This window comes from Aythya ferina (assembly GCF_964211825.1).
Source record: "Aythya ferina genome assembly, chromosome: 17".
Classification (NCBI taxonomy): domain Eukaryota; kingdom Metazoa; phylum Chordata; class Aves; order Anseriformes; family Anatidae; genus Aythya; species Aythya ferina.
This window is the reverse complement of record NC_140316.1, coordinates 14,465,515-14,492,271: the sequence shown is the minus strand read 5'-3', so window position 1 is coordinate 14,492,271 and position 26,757 is coordinate 14,465,515. Positions and strand designations below refer to the sequence as shown.

Genomic DNA, 26,757 nt, shown 5'->3' with positions numbered 1-26,757 from the left:
CCATGAAGGAATTGGTACTACTGAATTATGAAACTGATCACTGGCTAGAAGTTTTTAGGAATTATGCCTATTTTTAGGATTTTTTAAAAAAACTAGATTTCTTTGTAGTACTGTGTATTGTGTTTCTGTCTATTCTCGTGCTAGGCAGTATTACTATTTGTAAATTTATTTATATTTATTGTTATGAAAAGAAATTATGTAAACTGAGCACTGTTCAATTTTTTAAAATGCTGCAGTAACCTGTTTTACATCAACTAAATTATTCATATTCAAAAATGCATAAATTTTAATCGCTGTTTGTTACACTACATTTCTTTTAAATAAGCACTTTTGATACTGTGAAACTCACGTTTTTTAAAAAAAAAATCAGAGACCAAATATTGTAACTGTTCCATACCAATTCAGAATTGTCTTCCTGTTCTGATGAATCCAAGTAAAATTGATTCTAATTTAGATTTTTAGATTTACAAGCCCTGCTGGATACTTGGTAACACACACTGCAAAAAAAAAAAATAATTGATGAAACTGTAAAAAAAAAAAAAAAAAAAAAAAAAAAAGAGAGAGAACTGTAAGTTGAAATGTAGCATTTAGTCTACTTATACCTCTGTGACCATGAATAATATTTATATCTTGTGTTTTGTCTGTTCCTGTTTGTTAATGGACCTTCCAGGTGTCGTGCACGTGGCTGGCCCGAGGCAGAAAGCCTCTCCAGCCGATGTCAAGGTACTAAACACCCACCACAGACCCAAACTTCTTCACAGGTCCCCCCAGGAGGCTGCAGCAGCCCCTGAGCGGGTTCCTTGTGCTGAAAATCGCAGTGGTGAGGGTCAGGGGCCAGGAAGCGTTGCGTGGCCACGTCTTCCAAGTCTTCCAAGTGCACACAGCCACGGCAGCCCCTCCCAAAAGGGCACGATGGTCCAAATCGTAATTTATTGTTCAAGAACAAATGTGATTAATGATCACTTGCTGTGACTGGTTTCTTCTACAATGTCTTCATTTTTTAAAAAATAAATATTATTTCTTAGCATTACGCCCAGGTCATTCTAGGTGTGCTGCATCTCAATTACTCCGGTGCCAAGCAGGTGGCACGCTGCAGCTCAGCACCGACCACTGAACCCAGGCAGCTGCTACCAGAAAACCAACCCGGCCAGGAAATAGTTACACACAGCTTACAGATCAGAAATGTTTGCTACCTTACAGCAGCAGCTGCCATCCCCTCCTCAGACCCTCCTTGTTCATACAATGACAAAAGGAAAGAGCTCAGGAAAGCCTCCTTGAGGGCAGTGCTCGTTTTATTGCCGCTGGTTTGGCTGCGTGTTTCTGCCCACCTCCCATGCAGTGAGCATCGCCCCCCACCTCCCCCTGACAAAGCACAGTGACACTTTCACACCAGAAGACATCTCCTCGCACCCTTTCCACCCAAGGACAAGGAGAGCTCCCCCCACAGCCCCCAGCATGGCCAAGGGGGTGTCCAACACCGCCGCATTGCCCCTGAGGTCCCGCAGCCAGAGGTGCTGCAAAGCACGCGGTCAACTTCTCCCCCAGGTGGCTCAATCTGATTAGAGGCCACCTGGGAACCAAGGCAGGGGTGCAAGCAGAGACCTGAGCCCGGCTCCTGTCCTTCAGCAGAGGAGCCAGGTCGCTGAGGCCGGGGCAGGGGCACCCGGAGTTGTCCTCCCTCCTCTCCAGCCTCTGTGGGAGCTGCAGCACGAGCCAGAAAGGGCAGGACGGGAGAAAGGAGCAGATGGGGCGGTCGCCCTGGTCAAACCGTGGCAGCTCCGCTGATAAATCTGCTGCAACCGAGCCCAGCACGGCTTGTGATGTGTCCTCTGGGCCACCAGCTATTCGTAGTCCTGCCTACTGACTGCTCCGCAGCACAGGGGAGGATGAGACAATCTGCTCCTCACAGTTCCTGAGTTTATTTTAAAGTTTCTGTTTGAGACTGCTTCTTCGGCAGGATTTACATTTCCTCGTGCCAGTGCATGGTCAGCCTCAGAGCTGGACGGAGACCTCCTCCTTTGTCCACTTGGTGCCTCAGCCATTCAGTTTGTACTTCCAGCTCCATCCAGTCCTGTGATATTTACCTGACACTGGTGCTTGCTTTAAAGGTTAAGGCCAAAGCTTGCGACTAAAACATGGTAAAAGATTTTTAATTCTTTTTTTAAAAAATCAGTATTTGCACCAGGTCCAGGCTCCAGCCTTGGCTCGGGCCAAGTTATCTTCTGCCAAGCTGCCCCTCTGACGAACACCCCCAGCGCCAGAGGGCCCTCCACGCAGGCGGAGAGAACATCTTCATAGCTTAACATACAAACGGCAGCATTTATTTAGGCACAAGGTAAGAGTCCAAGGCTCCAGTTCGAGGGCTGAGGGACTGGGCAGGGAGGTGAGGTCTGGCCTCTGAGCAGCAGCGTGTCCCGGTGCCCCTCCTGCCGCTGGCTCAGGGTGGGCTGTTGTTGTCCACCGTGGAGAGGAGACGGGCGACCTGAGCCTTCTGCGTGCGGGTGATGTGCTGTGTCATCTGGATTATGCAGTCCATGGCCACCTCGGGATTGGCTTGGACCAGGCTGCAAGGCACGAAGCAAGAGCTGCTTTGTCTCTACCGCCCGCAGGCCCCAGCCCGAGCCATGGTTTTGGCCTCCACACTCGGCTCTGTGGCCACTCACCTCCGGATGTGCTTGAGCACGTAGTCCCGCTTCAGGTACTTGATGTTCTCCCGGATGGCTGACTTGGTGCCGTCGTCCTCCTGCATGTGCTTCTCCAGCCACTCCACCACCACCTGGTTGTTGTCCCAGAGGTAGCCCTGAGGAGAGCAGCACCGTGTTGGGGGGCCCAGTGCCCACAGACTGAGCCCCTCTTCTGCTACAGCCCTGGGCTTTTTCCTCCCGTGGCACAACCAGACAATGGGATTCTTCTTCTCAGTCCTGCACATATGGCATGGCATGCGCCCCAGCCCACGTAACAGCCATGGGGACAGGGGTCAGTATGGAAATCAAAACTCAGGAAAGCTTCACGGACTACTGAAAAGGCAAAATGTTAAGGCAGAACACGTTTCCTTTGCACGCCTTCAATCCCCAGCTCAGCAAGCACAGGACCGAGCTGGTGAGGTGCGTCACGGCACTCACTGCATGCAGCTCAAACACCAAGACCCCAGGTCTCACTTCTGCCCTGGGAAGCCCTGGTGGATGGTGGAAATGAACAGGCCTATAGTATTTTTTTGGGGTCACCTTGCTACAGCTGAGCACCAGCACCCAGCTGAGATCACCCACCCTGAAGGGACAGCCCCACTCTCAGGGCTTGTCCACCCCGGCACTGGCAGCAGAGCAGCAATTCCCATTGCTGGTTCCAGCTCAGGGAGGCACTGATAAAAGAACCCAGTGGCAGGAGAGTGAGGTGACAGCCTTCGAAGGATGGGGCCCCAGGGCTCTGTGTACCTTTTCGGCTCCCTCTGTCTCCATGAACCAGCGCCGCAGCATGGACTGGATGTGGATATGGCTCAGCTCGCTGTTGGCGTTCAGGATCTCCATCCTCACCACTTCCTCCAGCAGCAGCCGTCGCAGCCGCCAGTAGAGGAAGGAGCGGGCGTTCTTCCACTCCAGGATGTCCTGCAGAAAGCCCAGGGAGAGGAGCTGACGCGCAGCAACTGCCTGCTCACAGCTCGTGCTGGCAGGCCTGCAGGCAGATCTGCTGGGCTGGAGCAGAGAGCAACACCCGGGGCAGGAAAATGCACAGAGCTGCAGCCCAGGACCCTGTGGGGAATTTTGGCTCCCACCTTCATGCTGCTGCTGCAACCCCAAAGCCACGCCAAGCCCCCTCCCCAGCCCCTTGCTCACCGTGATGACGCCTTTCTCCTGCATGCGGCCGGGGGTGTCGTGCAGGTCGGCGAAGCGCACGGCCACCTGGTAGTAGATGGGCAGCAGGAGCTCCTCCCGGGCCTTGAGCTGCTTCTCCAGCTCCTTGCGCTGAGCCTCGGACAGCTCAGGTGTCCCTGCAGGGGCAGACGGCTGTCATTGCCCAGCAAGGGGCCTGGGATCTGCTTACTGTTCCCCATGTCTGTGAAGGGGCCGTGCTGTGCTCAGTGCCTGCCACCAGACAGACACTTCGTGGGACTGTGTTTAAGCAAGGTGGGGGACAAGACCCTCCCAGCACAGCCCCACCGCCTGCTGCAGGCAGGAGCAAATCGCAGGGCAAAAGGAGACCTGGTTCATTAAAGGAAGCTTCTGTGCAGCTCTGTAATGATTATTTCATCTAATTTCAGCACTGATGCAGCGTGGCTATTGCAGTACTTCATCTCAAAGCACGGGAGCAGTTGCTGTAGCAAAGTCCAGCACCCTCCGCAGAGCCCCAGGGGATATGGGGATTTGAAGGTACCACCACAGCCCCTCAACAGGCTGCATCATCAGACTAACCATTAGGAATTTTCCCAAATTGATGAACACAAAAGGGTTTCCTGGTGCTTGCCACCACGGTGTCTGAGGCAAGTGTTTTAACTCACCACTACCAAGGCCCAGAGGCTGAAATGCCCTTCCCTTACCCAGCTGCTCAACAAGCCTGGCATAAACCGTATCGATCCTTCTCATGGTCTTCACCAAATCTTTCTTCCTGAACTTGATCTCCACTGTTCCCCCAGGCTCCAAAATGCCGCCCCTGGAAGGAAAGTTTGGTAAAGCAGGGGCAGGTCATCAGGGGACAATAAGCTCTGGGACAAGGCATTGCTGCTGGTGGCAAAGTGTGGTAGTTCAGGCAACTCCCTCTTCTAAGAATTAGGGACAGAGATAACCTAAAATAATGTTGTTTCCAATCTGGGATCCTTGGCTAGTCTTCCTCTCCTTATAGCTTGCTCCAATGCACATTAATTCAGGCTAGAGAAACCCTCCAGCTCCCCAAAACAAAGCTTTCACTCCCTGCAGCTTTTGCTGGACACCGGAGGATCCCCCAAGGAGATCCTTGCCATACTGCTCCCACACTGCTTTGTAAGAGCCCAGGGACTTTTAGCTGATTGAGCAAAAACTCAGGAGCAAAAAATAGAAGTCTCTGGTGATCGGTGGTCTCCGTGAGTAGGACCCTGACTCTGCAGACCCCGTGTGTCAGGCTGTGCGGGATGCCCGCGGTTTGGATGGAGCACTGAGGCTGACCTGCTCTCCTTGTCCGCGTAGAGCTCCACGTACAGGGGGTTGATGGTGGAGTCGATGACCACCCAGGAGCCGCCCCGCAGCTCCGCGTGCGGCGGGATGTACACCAGGATGGGCTGCTTGAAATCCCGCAGGCTGTCGACGATGAAGGCGCCGAACTTCAGCATTTGGTCGTACATGTCTGAAAGCCAAAGGGACTCAGTGGCTGGGCACCCCGAGTGCCACAGGGTGGGCTGCTGCCCTTTACCTCCTCTCAGCCTTTTCCAGTCTAGCTGCCCAAAGCCTTTTTTCTCCATCAGAGCCTAAACAAACCCCTCAACCCAGCCCAGTGGGAAGCCACCAAGCTCTGGAACCTGGGTCCTGGCAGCATCCCATCACCTCTCCATCCCAACCCCGTGTCCTGGAGCTGCTGGGCAGGACCCTGCAATGCTGGGTCACCCCAGGACCCCAACGGGTGGCAGAGGGGCTGGTGGCACAGCACAGTGCAGGGATCCGGGCCCCCCGAGCGCTGGTACCTTTCATGCCGCTGGAGAAGCCCCTCCAGTTGGCGAAGATCATCAGCGGGAGGTGCTCCCGGTTGAAGTCCCGAATAGCCTGGGCTGTTTTAAAGGCAGAGTCTGGGAACCAGACCTGCCCCGCCTGCTGGATTATCTGGAAGGGACAGCAAACAGCATCGCTGAGACCAGTGTCAGCGCTTCCAGGCACACTGTGCCGGCAAGGCAGCAGCACAGAGAGTATGGGGGCTGGAAGGAGACAAACTGAGGGCGCACATGCTCAATTTCACCAGGATTTAAGGAGAATCAGGACATGCCAAAAGGTTACGCTAAGCTTTTTATCCCTGCTTTCCCCTCTAGCCCCTCTGCTACACACTCTTCCCTGCCACTCTATGGCCCCAAGGTCTCCCCACACACCTTTGCCTCCGAGTCGGGGTTGGCAGGGTCTGCAGGTATGGTCACCTCCACAGAGCGGGTCTCCACAGCGATGACACCCACGGGGAGCCCTCCCAGCCTGCAGCAAGGCAGGGCGCCTCAGCAGGAGCCAGTTCCCCTGCATGCTGCAGCCCTGCTCCACCAGAAATGTCCCTCCCATAACCAGCCCCACGGGCACAGAGCACTTGCACGTAGCTGTGCTTGCAGCCTCCCCACCCCGGGGCTGGGTAGGGACAGGGAAGCCCCCCCCTGCACCCAGCAGTACCTTGCTCTGCCAACCACAACCGTCTGAGCCCACGGCCTCATGATCTCCTGGAAGCTTCCCTGGTCAAAGAAGCCGCTCTGCCACGTCCCCTTGAGAGCTGCAGAGCAAAGGGGAAAGAGGAGAGAGACTACTGTGAGTGCTGAAGGGTTTTCTGTGCAGCAAAAAGCACCTTCTGCTCCAGGACAGGAGAGTTTGCAGCCACGGGATGCATTTGGGCAGAGGTCTTGGGCTGTTCTCACTTACTTGGGTGAGGCCTCCCTGCCAGCATCCACCTGGGGTCATAGGGGACTTTGGAGGGGACAAAATCGATTTCTCTTTCAATGGGGTCGCTTATGGCAGTGACGGGCACTGGGCTCCGGTTATCCTGTAAGGGAGAGCCCCGAGGGCAGGTCACCAGCCAGGAACCCCCCTAACAGCCCACGCTGCCACCCTGCAGCACCTTCCCACCTTGGGCATGTAGGAGAGCCACTGCAGGATGGTGTAGACGCCTTCAAAGTCATCTGGGACAGTGACATGGGAAACGCCGTTGTTGTGCATGATCTGCACACCCCCCAGCTGGTTGTTGGATGTGTATACTTCACGCCCCAACACCTAGGTGGAATCACAAACACAAACACAGATGCTAGAGCAGCAGCTGCCTCTCCTTACTCTACTTGCTAAGTTAAACCTTTGCCTAGGTTCAGTCCCTCTGGTTTGAGGGATTTGAATTTCCACCTCTGCCTACGCAGGGTGATGTTAAAGCAAACTGCCAGGGAACTGCCCCCTCTTCCCATGGGATGGGGACAGTGCTGAAGCACGGTACCTTGTTGAGAGCTGTGACACCGGTGAGGATGATGTGGGAGTTCTCCACCTGGATGACGCGCTGGCCCAGCCTCACCAGGTACGCGCCGATCCCGATGGCACGACACGTCACCTGGGCACAGACACAAGGACACACAGTTATGGGGAGGATCAGGCTGCAGCAATGCTGCTGTCAGCTCTGCAGGGCTCTGCATCAGGTCATTTGTTACACCCTGTTATCCCCTCCAGGAAATGTTAAAACCAAGGAGAATTGGGGAGGAGTGGAGCAGGGGAAGGCCTGAGGCTGTACCATGCTGATGGTCACAATTTCATCGTAGGCACGAGAGGACTCCCCAGCGATGGTGCCAGCGGCTCGCAGGTTTTCCACCCCAAATCCGTTGTCCTTCCCAATGATGTCCAGGAGGACGTACCTGGGGAAGAGGCAGAGCTGGGATAGCATGAGAAGGACAGGGCAAAGCGTTCCCTTGCGTGGTGGGACCAGCAGGAAGCTGGGCCAGGATGCGGGACCTGCATTGGCAGAGATGTGGGGCAGGGCTTGGGGTTGCCCCCACAGGACAGCAGGGCTCACCTGGACTCGCCCCCTTCCTCCACATGCTCGCAGTGCACTGAGTTCATGGCACTGATCCTCGTGTAGTCCTGGGGAGTCAGGTACAGGTACTTGAACCCCTGAAAACAGAGAGGAGGATGAGCTGCAGTGCCCACTTTGTGCACACTCACAGGGGACACCGAGTGCTCCAAACCCATCCCAGAGCTGTCCTCACAGCAGGGTCAGGACCAGGGCTGGACAGAGCAGCTGCACCAGCACAGGCACCTTCATCTCCACCCCACCAGGGAAGGTGGAGGGAACCATCCCCATGGCACTGCGTACACACGGGGGCTCGCATCCCGCCGTTTTGTCTCCCAGTTCATCTCTGGTTCTTCCCCAGCTAAGTCCTCTGATCCTCTCTCTGACAGCCAGAGGTGAGGTGCCCACACACCTTGTAGGGATCCTCGGGGTCCACCCAGGCCACTTGGAACATGTGTTTTATCTCCTCGGCGAAGCCGATGCGGGCCCCGCTGTTGGCGGCGATGTAGACGCGGGGGATGCCCTCGGCCCGGGCCAGCTCTGAGGCCCTCAGGAAGACCAGGTCCTCCTCCGGCCCGAAGGAGCCGATCTTGTGCGTGATGTCGTTGCAGATGAGCACGATGTCCCGGCCCTTCGGGTACTCGGGGGTCTTCAGCTTCATTTTGAAGGCAACCATCCCCACCTGCCCCAAAATGGCAGAGTGTCACAGGGCTGGCTCCTCCAGGGCAAGGAGGTCGGAGCTGAGACTGCAGACAGACAGAGCTCCTGTTTGGGGAGCATCCCCCGGGCTTTGTGCACAGCTGGGACAGGGAAGCCACCAGCAGTTCCCACCGGTGGCAGCTCAGCTTCCCACTCCCCTGCTCCCAAATCGCTCCCCGCTACCTCATTGCCTCCAGGGAGCCTGTTCATCTGCACCAGGTGTCCCTGCGAGTCCAGAACCAGCTCGGTGTACGTCAGGACATCCTTGGGGTACAGGTCTGAGGAGCCCCACAGCTTGAAGAGAGCCTGCAGAGACACGGAGCATGGAGCAGGCTGAAAACACGTGGCCACGGCTGCTCCAAGGCCATCACCGAGTGTGAACGTGCACTTCTGCAGCAAGCTGGGACTTTGTGTGAGCAGAAATTTTGTGTTAGAGTCCTGCTGCAGTCCTCCTTGCCCAAGGAGGCAAATTCACATTCTTTGTGAATACAGCTATGGCAACTTGCAAGAACTAGGAATGAGTTTTGAAATCCTTCATATAACCAAAAACTTCAGGGTTTGGGCTCTTTCTTTTTTGTCTTTGCCAGCTCAGGGGAAAGGAATTCCACTCAAGATGGGAAAACGTGGGAAGGGAGGGAAAGAAAAGGAAATTCAATCATTTGGAGCCTCTCTGCTTCACCAGACCCACCTGCCTGATCATCTCTGGGAAGTCGTACACGTAGGTGGTGCCCAAGGACTGTGCCTGGAAGCGCTTGGCCTGGAGCAGGTCCTTGGTGACGTAGGGGGTGTTGATGAGCATCCCGTGCTGCGGCCCTTGCTTGTCCCCGTATGACTGGAACATGATCTGGAGAGAAGGGCAGAGCGTTGGGGCAGCGCAGAGGGGAGGGACGCAGAGAAGGTCTCTGCACAGTGCTGGTGGCTCTGGGACAAACCAACGCTGCAGGTACTCCAGGGCTCCTGCAGGAACAGCCCCGCAGCTTTGCCACAGCTGGCAGCTGCTCGTTCTTGAGCACAGAACCCTGCCAGGGGACTCGGGGGTGGTTTGGGGTGGTCGTGGTGGGGCTCTGTTTGCTGCCACCTCCTGTGGGAACTCACGTTGCCGGTGCTGGAGTCCCTCACTTCCTTGTAGAGGCTGATGTCCAGGTAGTAGCCGGACTCGTTGGTCAGGAAGAGGCGGATGGGGATGGCCGTGGTGGTGGGCGTCAGGCGGATGTTGATCTTCACCTCGGCCTGCAGGACCCGCAGCTTCCAGAGGCGGCTGCCGTAGCGCATCACCATGGACCGTACTGACTCCTCGATCTGGGTACGGGACAGCTCGTGGGTGCTTCTGCAGCCCCGGGGACATCGCTGTCCTCGAGCGTGCGATGCTGAGCTTGGAGAAGCCCCGTTATGTCTCCACCTCAGACATTTCAGGTTTGCTCTGGGCAAGCCCCTTCCCTCCCTTCCTCCCTGCCAAGGGACAGTGCTGCCATCCGGTCTCTCCACTGGGAAGAGGGAAAGATGGTGCCTTGCATTCCCCTTCAAATAGATAGCCTCTGCTTTCCTGCCACGTGCTGCCTGGGGGCAGAGCCCTCCACTCGTCCTTGTACCCTCCAGAAAATCACAGCTTGTCCAAGCCCATGATCACTGAGAGGTGTGAAATGTTAGCATCTCTCCAGTAAAAATCTCACAGACAACAAGCCCCCAGATGCAGAATTAAGCTACAGGAGCCTCTGGGGCTGCCAAATCAATCCCCTATCGAAGGCTGGGTGTGCACTGGGTCCAGCAGCCAGCGTGTAGGGTGGCAGCCCAACCATGAAGCAGACCCGAGCCCAGGGACAAGGCAATCTCTGTCCCCAGCTCAGCACCAGGAAGAAGGACCCCCAGAAACGCACCTTGGAGGGGTCCATGACGACAGTTGGGACAAAGTTGAGGAAGATGTGGTTGCAGTCGGTGCGGACGCTGGTGTTGTTGAAGGCCACCTCCAGCTCATCCATCGCCTCCAGGAGCAGCCGCTCGCCCTCGTTCTGCAGGTACTCGAAGGAGGCCTCCTGCAGCACGTGAGGCAGCTCTCAGGAGGCCAGAAAAACCCCCGTGCCCAAGCTGCCACAGCCTCCACCCAGGACCAGGGCTCGCCCGCAGCAGCCGGCCCCCATCTCCCATGGGCCGGGGCCGTCTTGCCTTGGTGATGAGGTCCGAGTGCCGCACGATGGCGCGGATGAAGAAGCGGTAGTCGGTGGCCTCGGTGCCCGCCTGCACCTTGGCGGCGCCCAGGTAGAGGTGCATCTTGTGGTTGGCACAGGGGATGGCCGTCAGGTCGAAGTTGCGCATGCGGCTCAGCTCCAGCTGGAAGGCCAGCGCCGGCTCCAGGTGCCGGTAGATGCGGTCCTCTGCGAACTGGGCACGGGGACAGAGAGTCAGGGGCCAGCCCGTGTGAGCAGACCCCGCTCCATCCCAGCAGGGGGGACAGCTCCTACCTCGTCCCTGGCTCTGAACGTGAAAAACTTTGGGAATTCTCTCTAGAAAAAAAGGAGGAAGACAAAATATCGATAAACCTGGCACGAAGAGGGTTTTTTTTGATTTGCAGAGAATTCATTAAAAATAAAAACCACTAGGTGTCCTCCACCCCAAAAGAGAAAAGAGCTGTGCCTAATCACTGCCTTTTAAAGAAAACTGAAAGGTATGGAGGGACCACACAGGGACCACACGTTACAGGACACATTAGCAGCATGAGGATAATACAGGAGATAAATCATTATTTGAATCCCCGGTTGGTTGATTCCCAGCTCTCCCTCCCAACACGTGGTATGTCATCTCTGAATGCTCGAGTGGCAGAAGCACAACATGTCCAAAGCCACTCAGCATTCAGCCTGCACTGACCTGCTGGGCAATGAGAAACGTGATTCTCCGGAGACCGCAGTCAACAAGGATGGTTTTCTGCAGGAAAACAGAAGGGAGAGTCAGAGCACAGGGGCCAGCTGGTGGAAGGGGCAGCCACTGGGGTCTGGGGTCCCAACTGGGAGGGTCCAGCCCGTTTGGTGCACCTTGGACTGGGCGAAGGCTCTGAAGATCGGCACCAACTTCTCATCCTCCATGTGGTCTGCGCAGCGCAGCGCGATGTTGAGGATGTGGATTGGCTCCTCACGGATGTTCTGGCAATGAGAGCCCCTCTCAGCCCTGCTGCTTCAGCCCAGCAGCGCTGCCACCAGCCCCGCACCACCCAGGGGGGGACAGGAACGGTGCCGTGCCCACCTTGCCATCCTCCTCCTCGTAGACGGTGGCTCGTGCCTCGCTGAAGAGTGAGGTCTCCAAAGGTGGGTTGGCAAAGCATGAGATCACTTCATCGAAATTCCTGCCCAGACAGCAGGGATGGGGTGAGAAGCCAACATTTTGCCCTCCCCAGCCCAACAGGACAGCACCACAGCCCTCTCACCTCATGAAGTCCTCGAATTTGTCGAAGGCCACCATGGCTCCCATGCGTTGGCTCAGGGGAGAAAAGCCACTGTCCATGAAGAGCTCGGTGCTGTGCCGGGCCAGGTCGGGGTTGGAGATGCTGATGGGGACAGACATCCTGCACAGGGCAGCAAGGTGGCTGTCAGCCGTGGGCAGCACCACTCCTTGGGCCCAGCAAGGACCACGCAGTTCCCGCACAAAACCCTAACCCCAAGAGTACTCATCCTGCTCCCTGGCAGGGTCCCCACACTTTGGAGAAATAAATCCAAAAAGGACCTCATCTGGAGGATGCCTGAGAGGCGAGGGTACCTGTTGGGATGGGAGAAGGGCAGCATGAACTGGAACTCCACCAGGCAGGTGCCGTCCGAGAGCTGCCGGTGCTGCAGGCTGTTCAGCTCGTAGGCGATGTACCCGCGCCGCACGTACACCTTGGGGGGGACAATGGGGGGTTACTGACATGTGCTGCTGCATCCCTGCTCCCACTTTGAACGTCTGCACACCCCAGGGAGGGTGCAGACACCCTCCTGTGTCCCCAAGGCCCTCACCTCCAGCGCTGCCATGCGCACAACCTGGTTGGTGTGGTAGAAGAAGATGGGCAGCACATCAAAAATGGTGGTTTCCGAGAGGATCAGTTTCTGGAGGGAGAAAGCAAAGTTTAGGGTAAGGATGGAGTGGGACCCCCGTTGGCCCATTACAGGACACTGGGAGGCACATCTCAGTGGGGTCCCCCAGTGTGGGCTGCACAGGAGCAGCCCCCAAGTGTGGTGGGACACCCAACCCACTACGGGGACATTGATGGTCCCAGGCATGGATCCACACATCAATCCCCCTCCAAACAGGGCAGGGAAAAGGAGATGAGACAGGCACTGACACTAAAGCAAGCTTTTGGGGCTGTTTTTAAGCCTAAGCCACTTATGGAGCAGATCTCCTCACCAGAGCCACCCCAAAGTAAATTTTTTTCTGTGAAGAAACACGAGGTTCCCAACCTTCAGGTTCTCAGGGCAGAATTCATGTCCATACATGTCGATGGCAGAGAGGAATATGGACTCCACCTGGTTGTGCCGCAGCTCGTAGGAGGGCAGGTGAGAGGCGATGAGCACCTGCAAGAGGAGAGGTGACTGGGATGGGGACAGAGACGGGGACAGGGATGGGGACAGCCCAGCGTGGTGCTCACTGACCTGCCGGGCTCTCAGGGCCACTTTGGAGTGTTCAGTCTTGCTGAGCTGTGTCAGCTCGTTTAGGATGGCCGTCAGCTCATCCGTCAGCGTGGGGTCACGGCCACACAGCTGGTCCTACAATGCACACACCGTGATGTCAAGGTCTGAGCTGGCTCCTTGCTGCGGGAAGCATCACCACATGTCCCCAGCCCTGTGGGGACAACGGGGACAAGACCCCGCGCAGGGAACAGGGATAACAACGGGCAAAATTCTGCTCTTTGAAAGAAGTGCAGCAGTGTAATGCTAAGGAGGGGACATGAAGACCCCCTTAACACAGCAGCCATGTGGTGAAACAGAAATAGATGCTTGAATGCAAACCCAGACCCTGGGGATGCTCTGAACAGAAGAGAGGAAAGAAAATTTATCAAGCGCCTGCCCACTTTCAAGGGGAAAGCACAAAGCTGTGATGACCACAGGCAGCTGAGTACTGGGGCAGCCTCTCCCCATCCCACAGCGATATGGAGCTCGCCTCAGCTTACAGGATTTTTCCTACCACAAGCTTTTGCCACTGCACGGGCCGCACTCACAATTAACATGGTCACCAGCAGGTTCTTCTTCGCCACCTGGGCATGGGAGAAGATGCTCTCGAGCACCGGAGTCATGTCAGGTTTGTACTGTTCCCGCAGGCTGATGACGCACTTGTCGTAGTGAGCTGTGGGGCAGAGCACCGTGAGCCCTGCAGCCCTCCCGAGAGCCCCCCAGTCCCCGGAGCCCCCCAAACCCTCACCGTGCTGGAACTGCATCTCCACTTGCAGGTAGCGCCGCAGCAGGTCCAGCACCACTGCCTTCATGTAGCCGCGGATGCCACTGCGGTACCTGGCGAGCAAAGAGCCCGGCGTGCTGTGAGGGGGTAGGGGGGACACAGGGGGACACAGGGAGCACCGGGCTCACCTCTGCACCAGCTGCACCACGCTCTGCGTGTTCATGAAGAAGACCTCCCGCTCGGCCTTCCTCTGCAGCGTGGCTGCGTGGGTGTCCAGCACCGTGGCAATCTGCAAGGGCACGGGGTTCGGCACCGCTCAGGGCTGCCTGCTCTGCTGGGGGCAGCACTGCCACGCGCAGGGACTTTCAGGGTCATTCCCCCCACCCCCAAATGAAAAAAACACAGTGACCAATAAATATAAACATAAAAATATAAACTTTTCCCATCATTTTTTTTTTAAATCAGGTCTTAGCAGGACAAATTCAGGCAGAAGTTCCTGAAAAGGGAAGCCAAAGCCAAGTTTCTCACCTGCTGGCTGGGAAAGCGGCAGAGCACGGAGGTGATGTTGCTGGCATACTGTGCCATCACCTTCCGGATCGACTTCTCCACAGAGAGAGGGATTCTTCCTGAAATGCTGGTCATGATTTCCTGCAGCTCCAGGAGGGGCAAGGAGGGGTCCCGCAGGGTTTTCATCAGCTGTGCCACCCACTCCTTCATCTGCAGGGAGCAAGGGCTGCTGCTGCCTGCACCCCAGCACTGTGTGCACCCCCAGTGCTGCACATCGTGCAGGGCACCGGGGCTGCCAGGAGCCGAGGATGCTCTTTGCCCCGGCACCCACCTTGGCACTGAAGTAGGGCTCGGGCAGGCAGTACCCATTCATCACGTTGGTGAGGTTTTCCAGCACGTTGCGGAGAACCTGGTGCTGCTTCTCGCCGGTGATGGGGAGGGTCTGCTGGGCTGGGAGCCCCCCTGTGAACGGCTGAGCCTGGAGAAAGTGGAGAGAGGCAGGCTGGCCTGAGTCCTTGCCAATACAGGGCTGAGCACCCAAAAGCTGCAGCTGCCCCAGCAGAAACCAGCCTGACCCCTCCAGCATCTGCTTTTGGTTGGAAGAAGCACCTAACGGTCAGCTTCATGTTTCTGCCAGTACCACACCATGAAAAAGATGCAGAAAAATTATAGATGTAGGCAGAGCATTACAGATACACTAAACCATGCATGTTAACTTCTGTACCAGAGCAAGCACGCACAGGATGCTTACCCAGCACCATGCCAGCCCCAAAAGAGCCTGCTGAGGACATAGCATGGGCGTGCAGTGCCACCCTGTGCCGGGACAAGGACACATCCCCACCCACACCCCAACCCCGGGCTGCTTCTCAGCTCTGTCCCCCAGCAGGGATCCCTGACACCCCTTGGACTCACCGGCTTCACTTTGGTGGGGTCGTCCAGCTCGAGACGGGCAATGACGCAGCCTGCCTCCAGCAGCGCGCCCGGCCGCTTGACGTAGTGCACCCGACCTGCCTCCTCCACCGTCAGCGTCATGATGATCTTCATCACCTGTGCAAAGAAGGGGTAAAATGCAAATTTCACCCACCACCACCCTGCTGCTGCTAAAGGGTTTGATCCTGAGCCATGCACCAGAGCTCTGAGAACGTGCTCACCTCGATCTCTGCATACACGCTCCCTTCGGCAAGGTGCCCGCCGTCCTCCACCGTGTACTGCAGCAGCTTCCCCGCGGAGGGTGAGCGCAGCACCGTCGGGTCCTTCTCCTTCTCAAAGTCACACGTTTTGTTGCCGATGGTGATCCGGTACCTTAGGGAGAGGGAAACGTCGCAGCGTGGCCCCGTGGCTGCCGAGGAGAAGGGCGCAGCGAGGAGGTACCTGTCGATCTCCTCCTTCATGTAGGTGGTGTAGCTGTTGCCGTTGTAGGAGAGGAGCAGCCCCCCGTCGTTGAGGCGGTGCACGTCTATCTCGATGTGAGTGCGGTTCATGATGATGACGTACGTGGTCAAGGACTGGCGGGCAACCTGCAGGCAGCAGCCAGAGACAGACTTCAGTGAGACCTCCGAAATGTGTGCCATGGGTTTTTGAGAGGCTGGTGGTGTGTGTGTGTGAGCATCTCCCAGTGCTTGGGAGAGAAAACTGCCATGGGATGGGATGCTGGAGGCTTTGTTTGAACAGCTGGTTCAACACCCAACCAAGAGCTGGGTTAACTCACCACCATGGCTCATCCTCTGCTTTTTTTGAGAGAATTTTTCATGAAGTTCAACTTTAAAAGCAAGAAAAGGAGGCTCTTTGTTAAGATCTGGGCCATGGGATGTATGACTATGTCTGTCTTGTTTAACTGAGGTTATCAAACTCATTTTTATGTCGCACATTTTTAAAGGACAGCCTCATATTTATTGCATCTCTCTCCTCTCAGCGGGACAGGAACACATCTCCTTGTCCTGGGGAGAAGCCTGTGGTGCCAGCGAGTGCTGCAGCCAGCTCTGGAGGAGCACAGCACAGCCCTTACCTGCAGAACGTACTTCACACCCTCATAGATGAGCTCCACGTCAACGATGTTCAGCAAGGAGGCTGCGGGCAGCACTTGGCCCCTGAAACACAACGGCAGGGTCAGGCACCACAAGCCTTTCATTCCTCGCCTGTGCAACCCGTCAGGGAGCCAAGTGTGTGAGATGTCAGCGGTGCTGCTGGCACCGGGCCGCGTGGGGAGGGCGCTAAGGTGACCAGAGGGGACAGGAATTTATACACAACCCACGTGAGTGCCTCTTACAAACACATCCAGAGGCAGCCCAGACGCTGGCAAACACGCTCAGATAAAGGCATGGAGGAGAGCTCCGCGCGTCCTCCAAGGCCAGAGGAATAACCTTGGTGCTTGAGCACAAAAACAAAAACAAGCTGCATGCAGCTGAGCTGCTTTCCCTTGAAGGCTGTTTTCACAGCCATGCGGAACGTTGTTCCTCTCCCTGGCTTCTCAATATTGCTTTATCCAGAGCCCTGTGAGCCACAGCACATTCTGACATTGCCCCATGGCACTGCCTTCAAATTTGCAAAGCAAAAATAAGAAAGAAGACAGCCAAGGAAGAACAAAACCCTGGTCCCCATGCTTGCAGGAGCCATGCAGATTTCAGGAGCAGCCCTTTAGGGATGCACTCCCCGTGTCCCCTGTGCCCATGGCCATCGGGTCCCACAGCCCCAGCACGGGCAGCTCCCCCCTGCACCTCTCCAGCGAGTGCAGAAAGTCAGTCATGCACGTCCTGAAGGCAGCGTCTGCGACGTTCAAGGCACCACAGACGACACCCAGCATCGTGTCCGGCTTCTCTGCCTAGGGGTTACAAAAAATGGGGTTGGGGTCTCCTCACGGAAGGGAGAGGTGACCCCAGGGGCTGCAGGAGCCAGTCTCCTCCACCTGCACTTTCTCGGCGATCAGATGGTCCAGCCAGCCAGTGTCGATCTCGTTGTTCTGGAAGCTCTCTGTCTCCAGAAGTTTAACCAGATACTCCACCGTGGTCCGGAAATCCCCGCGGATGGAGAGCTCTTTCAGGGCCACCACCATATTCCTTTCAGGGAGAAAAAAAAAAAAAAAACAAAAAAAAAAACAAAAAAAACATTTTCTTAATGACAAAGCGGGGCTCTGCTGCATCCAAACACACTTCTCCTGCCTTCTAAGCTGTCCCCAGGCACTTCAGACACCAGGAGCTGCCCCTGTTTTCCACCCCCTGCTCGGGGCAGGTGCTCACCAGCTCCCCATGCAGCACGTTTCAGGGGCTCAGTCACCGTCAGCCCATCAATGTACCAAGGGGCTGAAGGGGCTGTTATGCAGCAGCCAAAGGCTGCAGGAAAAAAGCACAGAGGCTGGAACAATGAGTGCCCGGCCCTAGATGCCCTTGTGCCTGGATAAAACATTCCCACAGGGCAGGAAGGGGATGACATGGTGCACTGTGAGCCTGGCTCTCCAGCTCTTTGCTCTTTAGGATTTGTTCCAGTTTGTTGAGAAATTTACTGCTCAATGTAAAATAAAGTTTTGATTTCAAACACTTAAATACCCAGGACAGCCCTGTTAAATGTTGCTTAATTACTGAATGAACACTGCTGCTCACTGGCACTGAGAACGTGACTGTCTCAAAGAGCCACGTTGATTAACTGGGGCCATAACACCACTGCAGTTTGAAAACTTTGGCTACGAGCAGATGGTCTCTGCAACACAAATAAGCCACTCAGCACTGCAGCTGAGATAAGAGCCAGCTTTCCTGGCTCGGGCACCTATTGGGAGTCTTTTCTGAGGACACTCTCTCAGCCCCGAGTGCCACACTCACGAAATGGCCTCCTCCCGGTTCTCTCCCCACGAGAAGCAGTGCCCAAACTGGGAATCGGCAAATTCGTGCAGACCCCCGGCAGCTGCCACGCTGAAGTACCCCCAGACGTTCTTGCTGCTGCGGAAGTTCAGCTCCTGCACTGTCCCTGAGCTGGGCTTGAAACCCTGAACAAAGAGCAGAAGGCATTGAGAAAGCGGGCCTGGAACCCATGCGGCATAAATAGGGAAGGGGGAACCCCTCTGCCTTTTATGAAGATTTAATTCACCCCGGGGGTTGAATTCCCTCCAGCTCTGTCCTGTTGGGGAGGACCGTGCCCCGTTCACCCCCCCAGCAGCAGGGTCCTCGTGTCCCCAGGGCTCACCTCCTCGGGGTTCTCGCTGGTGATGCGCGCGGCGATGACGTGGCCCCTGGGCACGGGGGCGTTGGTGGGGCTGTTGAAGCAGATGGGGGTATCGCCCCACGGGCTCTCCCCGTACAGCACGCGGATGTCTTTTATCCTGTGCAAGGGGATGCCCATGGCAATCTGCACGAGCAAGAAAGAGGGCTTCAGCTGCTGGAATGAGGCTTTGGCATCAAAACCTCAGCTCAGTGACACCGCCAGATGGTCTGAGGGAAGAGCAATGGGAAGAGGAGCTGTGCTGCAGACAGCTCCTCCAGGCAAGGAGCAAGAGGAGAAGGAGGGACACTGCAGTGATTCTGCCTGCACCCTACACACTGGTATATGGGGCAGCTTCCCTCTGCAAGCCTCCAACCTAGTGCTTTTCCCTACATTGCAAAATTTCTTCATTTTGTACAGCTTGCAAAGTCACCCGCGTGCATTCAGGTACCTGGAGCTGGGCAGCGGGGAGGTTCACATCCGCAATCATTTCCGTGCAGGGGTGCTCGACCTGCAGGCGCGGGTTCAGCTCGAGGAAGTGGAAGCTCCCGTCCTCGCTGTAGAGGTACTCGACGGTGCCCGTGCTCACGTAGCCCACCATCTGCGCCAGGCGGACTGCACACTGCAGGAGAGCATGAAACCACAGCGCTGAAAAATGCCCCTCGATTCATCACCAGGGCTGCCTCAGCAGTGCCCCTGCCCACGTAAAAGGACACAAGCAAGGCCAAGAGGCATTTCTAGAGAGCCCCTGGTGCTCAAAACCGGGGCAAACCCAGCAAGGAACAGGCCAACTTCTCTTTGTCACCTGCAGGCTGGGAGAAGGCCACCCACCTTCTCCATCACCTCGATGACAGCAGGAGCTGCGATGGTGGTGGGTGCCTCCTCGATGATCTTCTGGTGCCGGCGCTGAATGGAGCAGTCGCGGCCGAAGAGGGAGATGGCGTTGCCGTACTCGTCGGCCAGCACCTGCACCTCCAGGTGCCGCGCGTGCTGAGCCAGCTGCATCAGGAAGATGGGGGAGCCGGGTGCCTCCGCCTGCACCTGTGGCGGGGAGAGGGTCACACTTCAGCATCCAGATTGAAATTAACCTCCAAAATTAAGCCCAGGTCCTGCAGCAAGCCCGGGAGGTGCCACTGGGTGCTTTGGGGTGGGAGCAGGACCCTGGTGCGTGCCCCAGCCTGGCCGAGGGGACAGGGAGGGACAAGACAAGGGCTCCAGGTGCCTCTCACCTGTCGGAAGCAGGCACTAAGTTCCTCTGCTGCCTCCACTTTTCGGATGCCTTTGCCCCCACCACCTTCTGCTGCCTTGACCATCAGCGGGTAGCCGATCCTCTTGGCCGCCTGAGGGGAACAAGGACTGGGGAGGCCAAAGAGCTCTGGACCCCAGCTGGGTCATCCTGAGCTGCACCCACACAGAGGGACACGCTGCTGTCAAAGTGTCCTGGCATTGCTGCAGGCTCCAAAGAGAAATGGTGGTGCACAGGGGACAAGTGGCTGCCCGTGGGCTCAGCTTTACCTCCAGGCCTTCCTCCACGTCCTTCACGCAGCCCTGCGCGTACGTCTCGAGGGGGATGCTGATCATCTGCTGACCCTTCTGGTCCTCCTCAGACCACTGGGCCACCAGACCTGTGAGCACACCCAGGGACACGGTCACCACAGGGGTGGCAGGGCCACCACAGGGACTGCCTGCTGGGTACGCCCAGGGTAGCTGGGGATCCCACGGGGACACATGCCATTTCCCTGGGGTCCATGCACCCTGTCCCCAAAAACCCTTCACCCAAACCAGCAGCCGCTCAGCTGCTGTGGGGTCCCAAATGTCCACAGCCACCCTGTGGCCAGCCAGGCAAGGGACCCCTGTCCCTGGAGCTTGCTTTGGGAGAGAAGGAAAGGCAGGGAGCAGAGAAACGGGCATGGGGAGGGTGTGTAGGGCCGCATGGAGGCACTTACCGCTCCCGCTCCACGGCAGCGTGGGGATCTGGACTGTCTGAGCCACAATGGTGGAGGCAACTTTGTCCCCCAGGGCCCACATGGCATCGCTGGGGGGACCTTTGGACAAGGAGGGAAGGGATGAGCTGGGCCAGCTGGCCCATCCCCACTGCCCAGAGGTGATGGACGCTGCAAAAAGCTGCTCCCCACTGAGCTGCCACCATCAGCCATGGGGATGGCCCTTCTGCGAAGACAGGGGTGCAGGAAATACCCCCCCAGACCCGCTGTCCAGTGCGGGATGGAGCTCAGCCCCTCTCCAAGGGGCAGCCCGTGAGGTCTGCTCCCATCCACGACACACAAACCAGGCAGCTGCATGCACAGATGCATGAAACTGGTGTCACTGAGGACCAAGCATGCATGCACCCCCTTCCCAGTGCCCACTGCTCCCTCCAGCAAACAGAAAGCAGTAAGCCCTTACCTAGGAAAGCTATCCCATTTTTCTGCAGCAGCTCTGGCAGCTTGGGGTTTTCTGAGGCATGTCCCCAGCCAGCCCATACAGCCTGGAAGAAGAGATGGAGCAACACAAGTCGTTATATTCTGCACCAGCACCTCCCTTTGGCCATGGCATCATTCCTGACTCCTCTGCTTCTGGGGGGACATCACCCCCACTCGGAGCACCCCTTCTGCTCTCTGTGTTTCCCCTGAGGGCTCCCAACAATTAATCCCAGCCCTTGCTGGCACAGGAGCTGGGCATTCTGGCACCAGTGTGGTCCTAGATCACACCTAAATGGTCCCCTAAGTCATCGGGGAGGCCCAGAAAAGAAGGGGGAGGCCAGCGACCAGCTGTTACCTGGACTGGGATCCGTTTGGAAATGTCCACGATCAGCTCCACATTGGCATAATTGTTGTTGTTGGCCCCCCCGGGGACGGGCACATAGTGATCAGCCATTTTGATGTACTCTGAAAGACAACATGGTGGCAGTGGGAGCATCCTCCCGCATCTGGGACGGGGAAAGTTATTTATTCCCAAATCTGGTTGCATGGAATGGCAGTGGGTGACCCCAGGCTGTGCAGAGCATCCCACGTCCCAGGCAGTGATGTGGCAAGGAGCAGGGGGGGCTGTCCTGGAGCGGTTTTTGAAATTACCTGCATTAGCCTTGAGATCTTCAGGGGTGACCATGACCACAAAGCGAATGGCACGCTCGTTTCGGAACATCTCGTAGGCCCACCGGCGGATGGAGCGCATGCACTTGACGGCGGCGATGCCGTTGTTGGCGATGAGAACCTGCAAGGGACAGAGATGGGGGTGTGAGAGGAGAAAGTGGGGGGATGTGGGGGCTGAACCCCTCCTGGCTGTGGGGGCAGGCAGCCCCAGGAACGGCAGAACAGGGGCAGGATTTGGGGCAAGACGTCGGGCAGCCCTGTTTGGGAGCAAGGTGGGGAGCAAAGCCAAGCCACAGACAGGCGGACAGGCTGGTGAGGCTCATTAACAGCCTGGAGCTAACGAAGAACAGGACTTTGGCCTTAATTTGTGTCACTCATGCAGTGCAGGAGTGCACAGCAGCATTCAGAGGGCTCTGCTCTCCAAGAGGGGATGAAGCCGACGGCACAAGGGCTCCATCTGCCGCGGGTGGCACGGGGGGATGTGGGCAGCACGGGGAGCACAAGGATACACGGCGAAAAGCGAGCACCCCGCCGCCAGGCAGAGGCAGGGCTGAGTGGGAAGCCACCTTCTCGATGACACGGTTCCCCCCGAAGCGGGTGACGAATTCGGCGGGCGAGGCGACGGTGAAGTCCCGCTGCAGATCCATCTTCCTGTGCTCACGGCCGCGTTTCGCCAGGTGCAGCCCGGACATGCTAGGCCTGCAACGGGACGGGAGAGACATCAGCGAAGGGTTACGAGCCAGCCAGGAGTGCTGGAAAGGCTCCTGCCCGCCCCGGCTGCCTGGGAGGAGTCAGTCCTGTGGGCAGCCGGAGGCTTAGCACGAGCCAGCAAAGACCCAGATAAGACTTTGCCTCCTCCGCGGTTTCCTCTGCTGAAAGCAAAAAGCCAACCCTCAGCTGCTGACCCCGCAGGGAACACAAAGAAGGCACTCTGTGCTACCAGCTCCCCGCCACCCCGTGGGCTCTCTCCGGGGATGTTTGGCACCTGCTGCCAAACTGCAGGGAAAACCGCTTCCAGCTGAGCTAAACAGGACGAGCAGCTCGGGATGAGCAGAGAATTTTGTGATTTCAGCTCCCCGCCCCTGGGAAAGGTGCAGGTGATCTCCAAGGACGCCGAGCGGCCGCAGGTCTGCGTTTATGCACCGTGTTTGGCAGCCCCGGGGGCCCTGGCACGGAGGACAAAACCCTGAGGGTTTGAAGCAGGGGAGCAGGGAGCTGCTCAGGATTTCTGGCCGTGGTGGGATTTCACACCACGCTGCCCTGTGGCTGGGGAACTGGGACCCCCGTGGAGATGAAACTTGGCCATGTGTGCGAGCTGGAGGCGAGCAGCCCTGCTGTGAGCAGCAGGGACAAAGTTGGGGGTGCCCTGAGCCCACCCTGACCTTGCCCGGGGGTTACTGAGGGAGGGCGAAGAGCAGGCAGCGCTCTGCGAGCAAGGCTTGGAAGGAGCGTGGTGTTCCTTCCCCAAAAGCTCTTTTGGGGATTTGCTCTTGCACAGCCTGCAATGACAGCTCCCTCGGGTCAGTACTGGGTCAGACCCCATCCTGCCCGCTCCATGGCCCTGAAATCCCCGAAATAACTCCCTGGGGGCACCACACCACCAGCCGGACTCACCCCTAGCACAGTTTTCCACTGAAGGCATCTCCACAAGCACCGGAGCAGTTCCTGCCATACACTTCCCTGCTGCCATCCAGAAAGTTTTAAGCAACTTTCTCTTCTAATTACCAGATCCACATTCTCCCCTCATCACCCAGCCAGGCCTAATGACATTGGACCTTTGATTATGATTCCACGGGTGAGCTACAAATAAGTGAAGGGAGAAGGACAAGCACCCCCAAACGACCAGATTTCACACCAGTGGCACATTTATTTTAAGGAGAAATATGCCGACACCCCCTGGGAGCTCAGGAAATGCCCCATTCCCTCCGTACACTCAGGATATTTTACGAATAGCCACGATTTTACAAGGTGATGGATTTACCACTTCCCAGTGCATCCCCCCAACGCTCAGCAGCTCGGCTTCCCTCCCGAGCCCCCTGCAAACCAGCGCCAACGCACCCGTGCCATCCTGCAAACCTCAGCAACCGCCTCCCCGGCGAGCCTCAGGTGCTGACGGAAGAAAATTCCTCCCATGATAAAGCACAGACGAAAACCAGCGGGGCCCACAAGCAAGGCGGTGCCTGACACCTTCCAAACACCCAGCTCAACGAGGAGACACCGTTTGGCTGAGCTGGGCAGCCGGGCCGTCGGTTTTCATAACGTGTTCCCGCAAAGGTCTTTTATTTTTAACTGTGGTGGGAGCGGAGGAGCCGGGCAGCAATGCTTTGTTTCCAGTTATTTATCATTGTCGTCAGCTGGGTTTGCACCGGGAAGCTGTTGTGTGCTGCCAGCAGGCAGCGGCTCCTGTCCCCTCGCACAAATGGCACGGGGCATTGCGCCTGCAGGCTCGCATCAGTCTAGGCTCTTACTCAAACTGAGGTTTGAGAAGCCAAGAGATGTTTTCTAAAACTCAGTATTGACAAGGGAAAAAAAAAAAAAAAAAAAAAAAAAACCACAAAACAAACAAAAAAAAACTTCCCCATTCCTGCATCTTCCCGTAAAAAATAAAAAAAATAAATAAAAATTAAAAAAAAAGTTTGGTTTTGTAACTCAGCCAGAATAAGTGGGGCACTACCCACAGAATAAGGCTCACCTGCTTTTCATCAACTCATCACAGAGCAAAACCACCAAAGTGCTAATTTTTTTTGCTTTCAGAATTCATCTGGAATGGCTGCAAGGGCAGAGGATGGGCAGGAGGGCTTCGCTGCTTTCCCAAACACAGCAGCAAAACCATCAGCAAGTGGCCCGCACCTCCAGCTGCTCTGGGGCAGCCCTGGGGACATCCACAGCGAGCCTGCCAGGCTGCACGGGGGCACAGCAGCACCCCACAAAGCCCTGGGGGCACATCAGTGTGCCCCCCTGATAGGAAAGTGCCTGCAGCAGCTGGGCTGGCAGCAGGACTGGACCCCCGCAGGCCTGGCCCCAGGGGCACAGGACAACACGTGTGTGTACAAATACACGTGCAAGTTCATGGGTAAGTGCACAGGCAAGTGCCCCGTCACAGGACTCAGCTTAATTTGCAGATCTACCTCTCCAACCCCAAATGCAGCCGGTGATGGTTGTGCACAAAAGAGGCACCCAGGCTGCAGGGCAAATGCCAGCAGCACCCACTGCTGCTCAGCACCAAGACCAACACCAATTTCATCTCGTTGTGCAAGAACCCCACCCCGTGTCCCAATGCCCCCCAGTCCTGCACCAAGCACAGCTGTGGCCAGTGCACGGGGAGGTGGTGCAGGGCCAGAGAGAAAAACAGGAAAACAAAAGAGGAAGAGAAAAACAGCAGAAATTTGGTAAGCTGGCTTCAGTGCTGGGGTTTGCACTTAAAGGAACATCACACGCACAAAAAGCGGTTTCCAACCCATTCTTTGACATCCAAAATCAATGTAAAAAGCAATCCCGTTCCAGCCATCCTTGATGGGGATTCAGGAGCATGACACTGCTGTCACGCAGGGCCACTCAGACACATCCACCCCTCTCTCCAGGGTGCTGCTGTTAGCCTCATTATCAGGGTTTTTAGCACCAAGAGCACAGGGGGCAGGACTGAGACATCACTGTGGTGATCTGCTAAGCACCTGCAGGTGGTTTTTAGCAACAAGGGCCCTGAGGTTGGAGAAATACACCACCCAAAAAACATCTGCCTGGCCTGAAACTGCTCCTTTTTGCTCCCCACCCCTCACATCATACCTTATGCCAACATGGGACTCCAACAAGGCGTTCGTGGTGGGGGCCTCAGCACTGGATCCCCCCGCGCCGGCCAGGCTGCTGCGCCGGCTGCCCACCCTGAAGGCTGCAGCCACCACCTCATCGTCGGAGGAGTTTTCATCAAAGGAGCCCAGCACAAATTTGGCCAAGGTCGGCCGGCGGAGAGCGGCGGGGTTGTACACCGCGATCTGCTCCTGCTCCCCCACGGCCGCCCTGCCGAGCTGCAGAGGGAGGCTTGGGGCCGGGGGGCTTGGTTGTGCCAGGGGGCTCGGCTGTGCTGGGGGGGCTGCCAGCCCTGAGGGGGGCAGCGGGGCCGGGCTCTGCTCGGGCATCTCCTCCTTCTTGGGGCTAGAGCTGGACATCTTGAGGCACATCAGCAGCGCGAGGATCAGCAGAAGCACGGCCACCAGCACCATTCAGTTGCCCTGGGGAGGAGAATGCCGGAGATGCTCCCTGAGCAGTTTTGCTGCATCACGGGCTGAGCTCCACCATCAGGGGATCCTTTCCGCCCAGCGGAGCCAGCGGCAGCTCCGACACCGCCAGCCATCGCAGCCAGGGGACGGGAGCCCCCCCGAACCCCTACAGTACCCAGCCCACCCCTCCCCACCTCAGCCGCCAGCTCCTGGAGCTGTTTTTTCACTTCCCAAACCAGCATCTTGGCAGCAGCCACGCTGCTCCTCTGTCGGGATGGGAAAAGCCACCCCGTGGCTGGGGGCTAAAATGGGCGCTCTGCAGCGAGGGGGTGGCCCCGTTCCCCCCCCACCCCCCCCAGCCGCTGGCACCCAAGGGTGGCGGCAGCCCTGAGGTGACAGGGGTGACCCCAGCCCCAGCTGGGTCCCCAGGGCAGGGTGGCCGTTAAACCGAAAATTCAGTTCTGTGAACCGTTAACGAAGGGGGGGGGGTGCACAGAGGGGAACCGCCGTGCCCCCCTTCTCTAAGGGGTGACCTCCCCCTCTCCGTCTCAATAAATACACTCAGCATTAACACTTTGGTTGGTTTATTTTTAAGAAAGAGCCCATCCTGGGGGCCGCATGCACCCCTCAACTCCCCAGGACAGCCCCCCCACTCCACAGCTCAGCGCATACCCATGCATGGGGTCCCCAATCCCCCCCAAAAAAACACAAACAGCAGCAGCTATATTTAACCCCCCAACACCACAAAACCCAACGGGGGCCACTCACCATCGCTCCGAGCCCCCGGTGTCCCGGGACGAGCCCAAACCCAGGCTCAGCCACCTGAGGGGCCACAGCTCCAGGCTGAGCCCCTCCACGCCACCCCGACCGTGTTGATCGGGGCTGGTGGCACTCGGTCCCCTTGCCAGGCCGGGTGACCGCCGTGTGCTGGGGGCAGCGCGTGTCCCGACCCCCCCCAGGGCCTGCAGGCCGGGGACATCGCCTGACCGCCCGCGGGGTTTCACGTTTCAGGCCCCCACAGC

The 26,757-nt window shown here is 57.1% G+C and overlaps 1 protein-coding gene across 3 annotated transcripts; it reads right to left on the bottom strand.

The window, feature by feature from the left end:
• Positions 1–2,299: 2,299 nt before the first annotated feature.
• ACACB (acetyl-CoA carboxylase beta) lies at positions 2,300–26,727 on the bottom strand. Of its 3 annotated transcripts, XM_084491573.1 has the most exons (53): positions 26,504–26,726; positions 25,305–25,747; positions 22,088–22,220; positions 21,504–21,642; positions 21,208–21,317; positions 20,836–20,917; positions 20,379–20,477; positions 19,948–20,057; positions 19,662–19,772; positions 19,264–19,473; positions 18,884–19,054; positions 18,418–18,579; positions 18,057–18,220; positions 17,150–17,300; positions 16,962–17,065; positions 16,253–16,334; positions 15,619–15,764; positions 15,399–15,549; positions 15,160–15,294; positions 14,579–14,725; positions 14,269–14,457; positions 13,929–14,029; positions 13,765–13,853; positions 13,565–13,689; positions 12,999–13,112; positions 12,807–12,920; positions 12,366–12,455; positions 12,130–12,248; positions 11,801–11,938; positions 11,620–11,719; positions 11,412–11,519; positions 11,248–11,304; positions 10,845–10,886; positions 10,549–10,764; positions 10,263–10,418; positions 9,484–9,687; positions 9,077–9,232; positions 8,572–8,694; positions 8,102–8,371; positions 7,693–7,790; positions 7,414–7,534; positions 7,126–7,236; positions 6,771–6,914; positions 6,567–6,687; positions 6,324–6,420; positions 6,041–6,137; positions 5,645–5,780; positions 5,133–5,310; positions 4,532–4,644; positions 3,831–3,985; positions 3,432–3,602; positions 2,664–2,800; positions 2,300–2,564 (listed from the first exon to the last, which is right to left on the bottom strand). In XM_084491573.1, exons 2-53 carry the CDS (start codon positions 25,736–25,738, stop codon positions 2,438–2,440), a joined length of 7,158 nt encoding a protein of 2,385 aa, XP_084347699.1. In that variant the 5' UTR covers positions 25,739–25,747; positions 26,504–26,726; the 3' UTR covers positions 2,300–2,437. The 3 variants fall into 3 exon arrangements, with proteins under 3 accessions (XP_084347699.1, XP_084347698.1, XP_084347700.1); XM_084491572.1 differs by having other exon boundaries at positions 13,565–13,853; positions 26,504–26,727; XM_084491574.1 differs by lacking the exons at positions 25,305–25,747; positions 26,504–26,726 and adding an exon at positions 23,580–23,780 and having other exon boundaries at positions 13,565–13,853.
• Between the last annotated feature and the right edge of the window lie 30 nt (positions 26,728–26,757).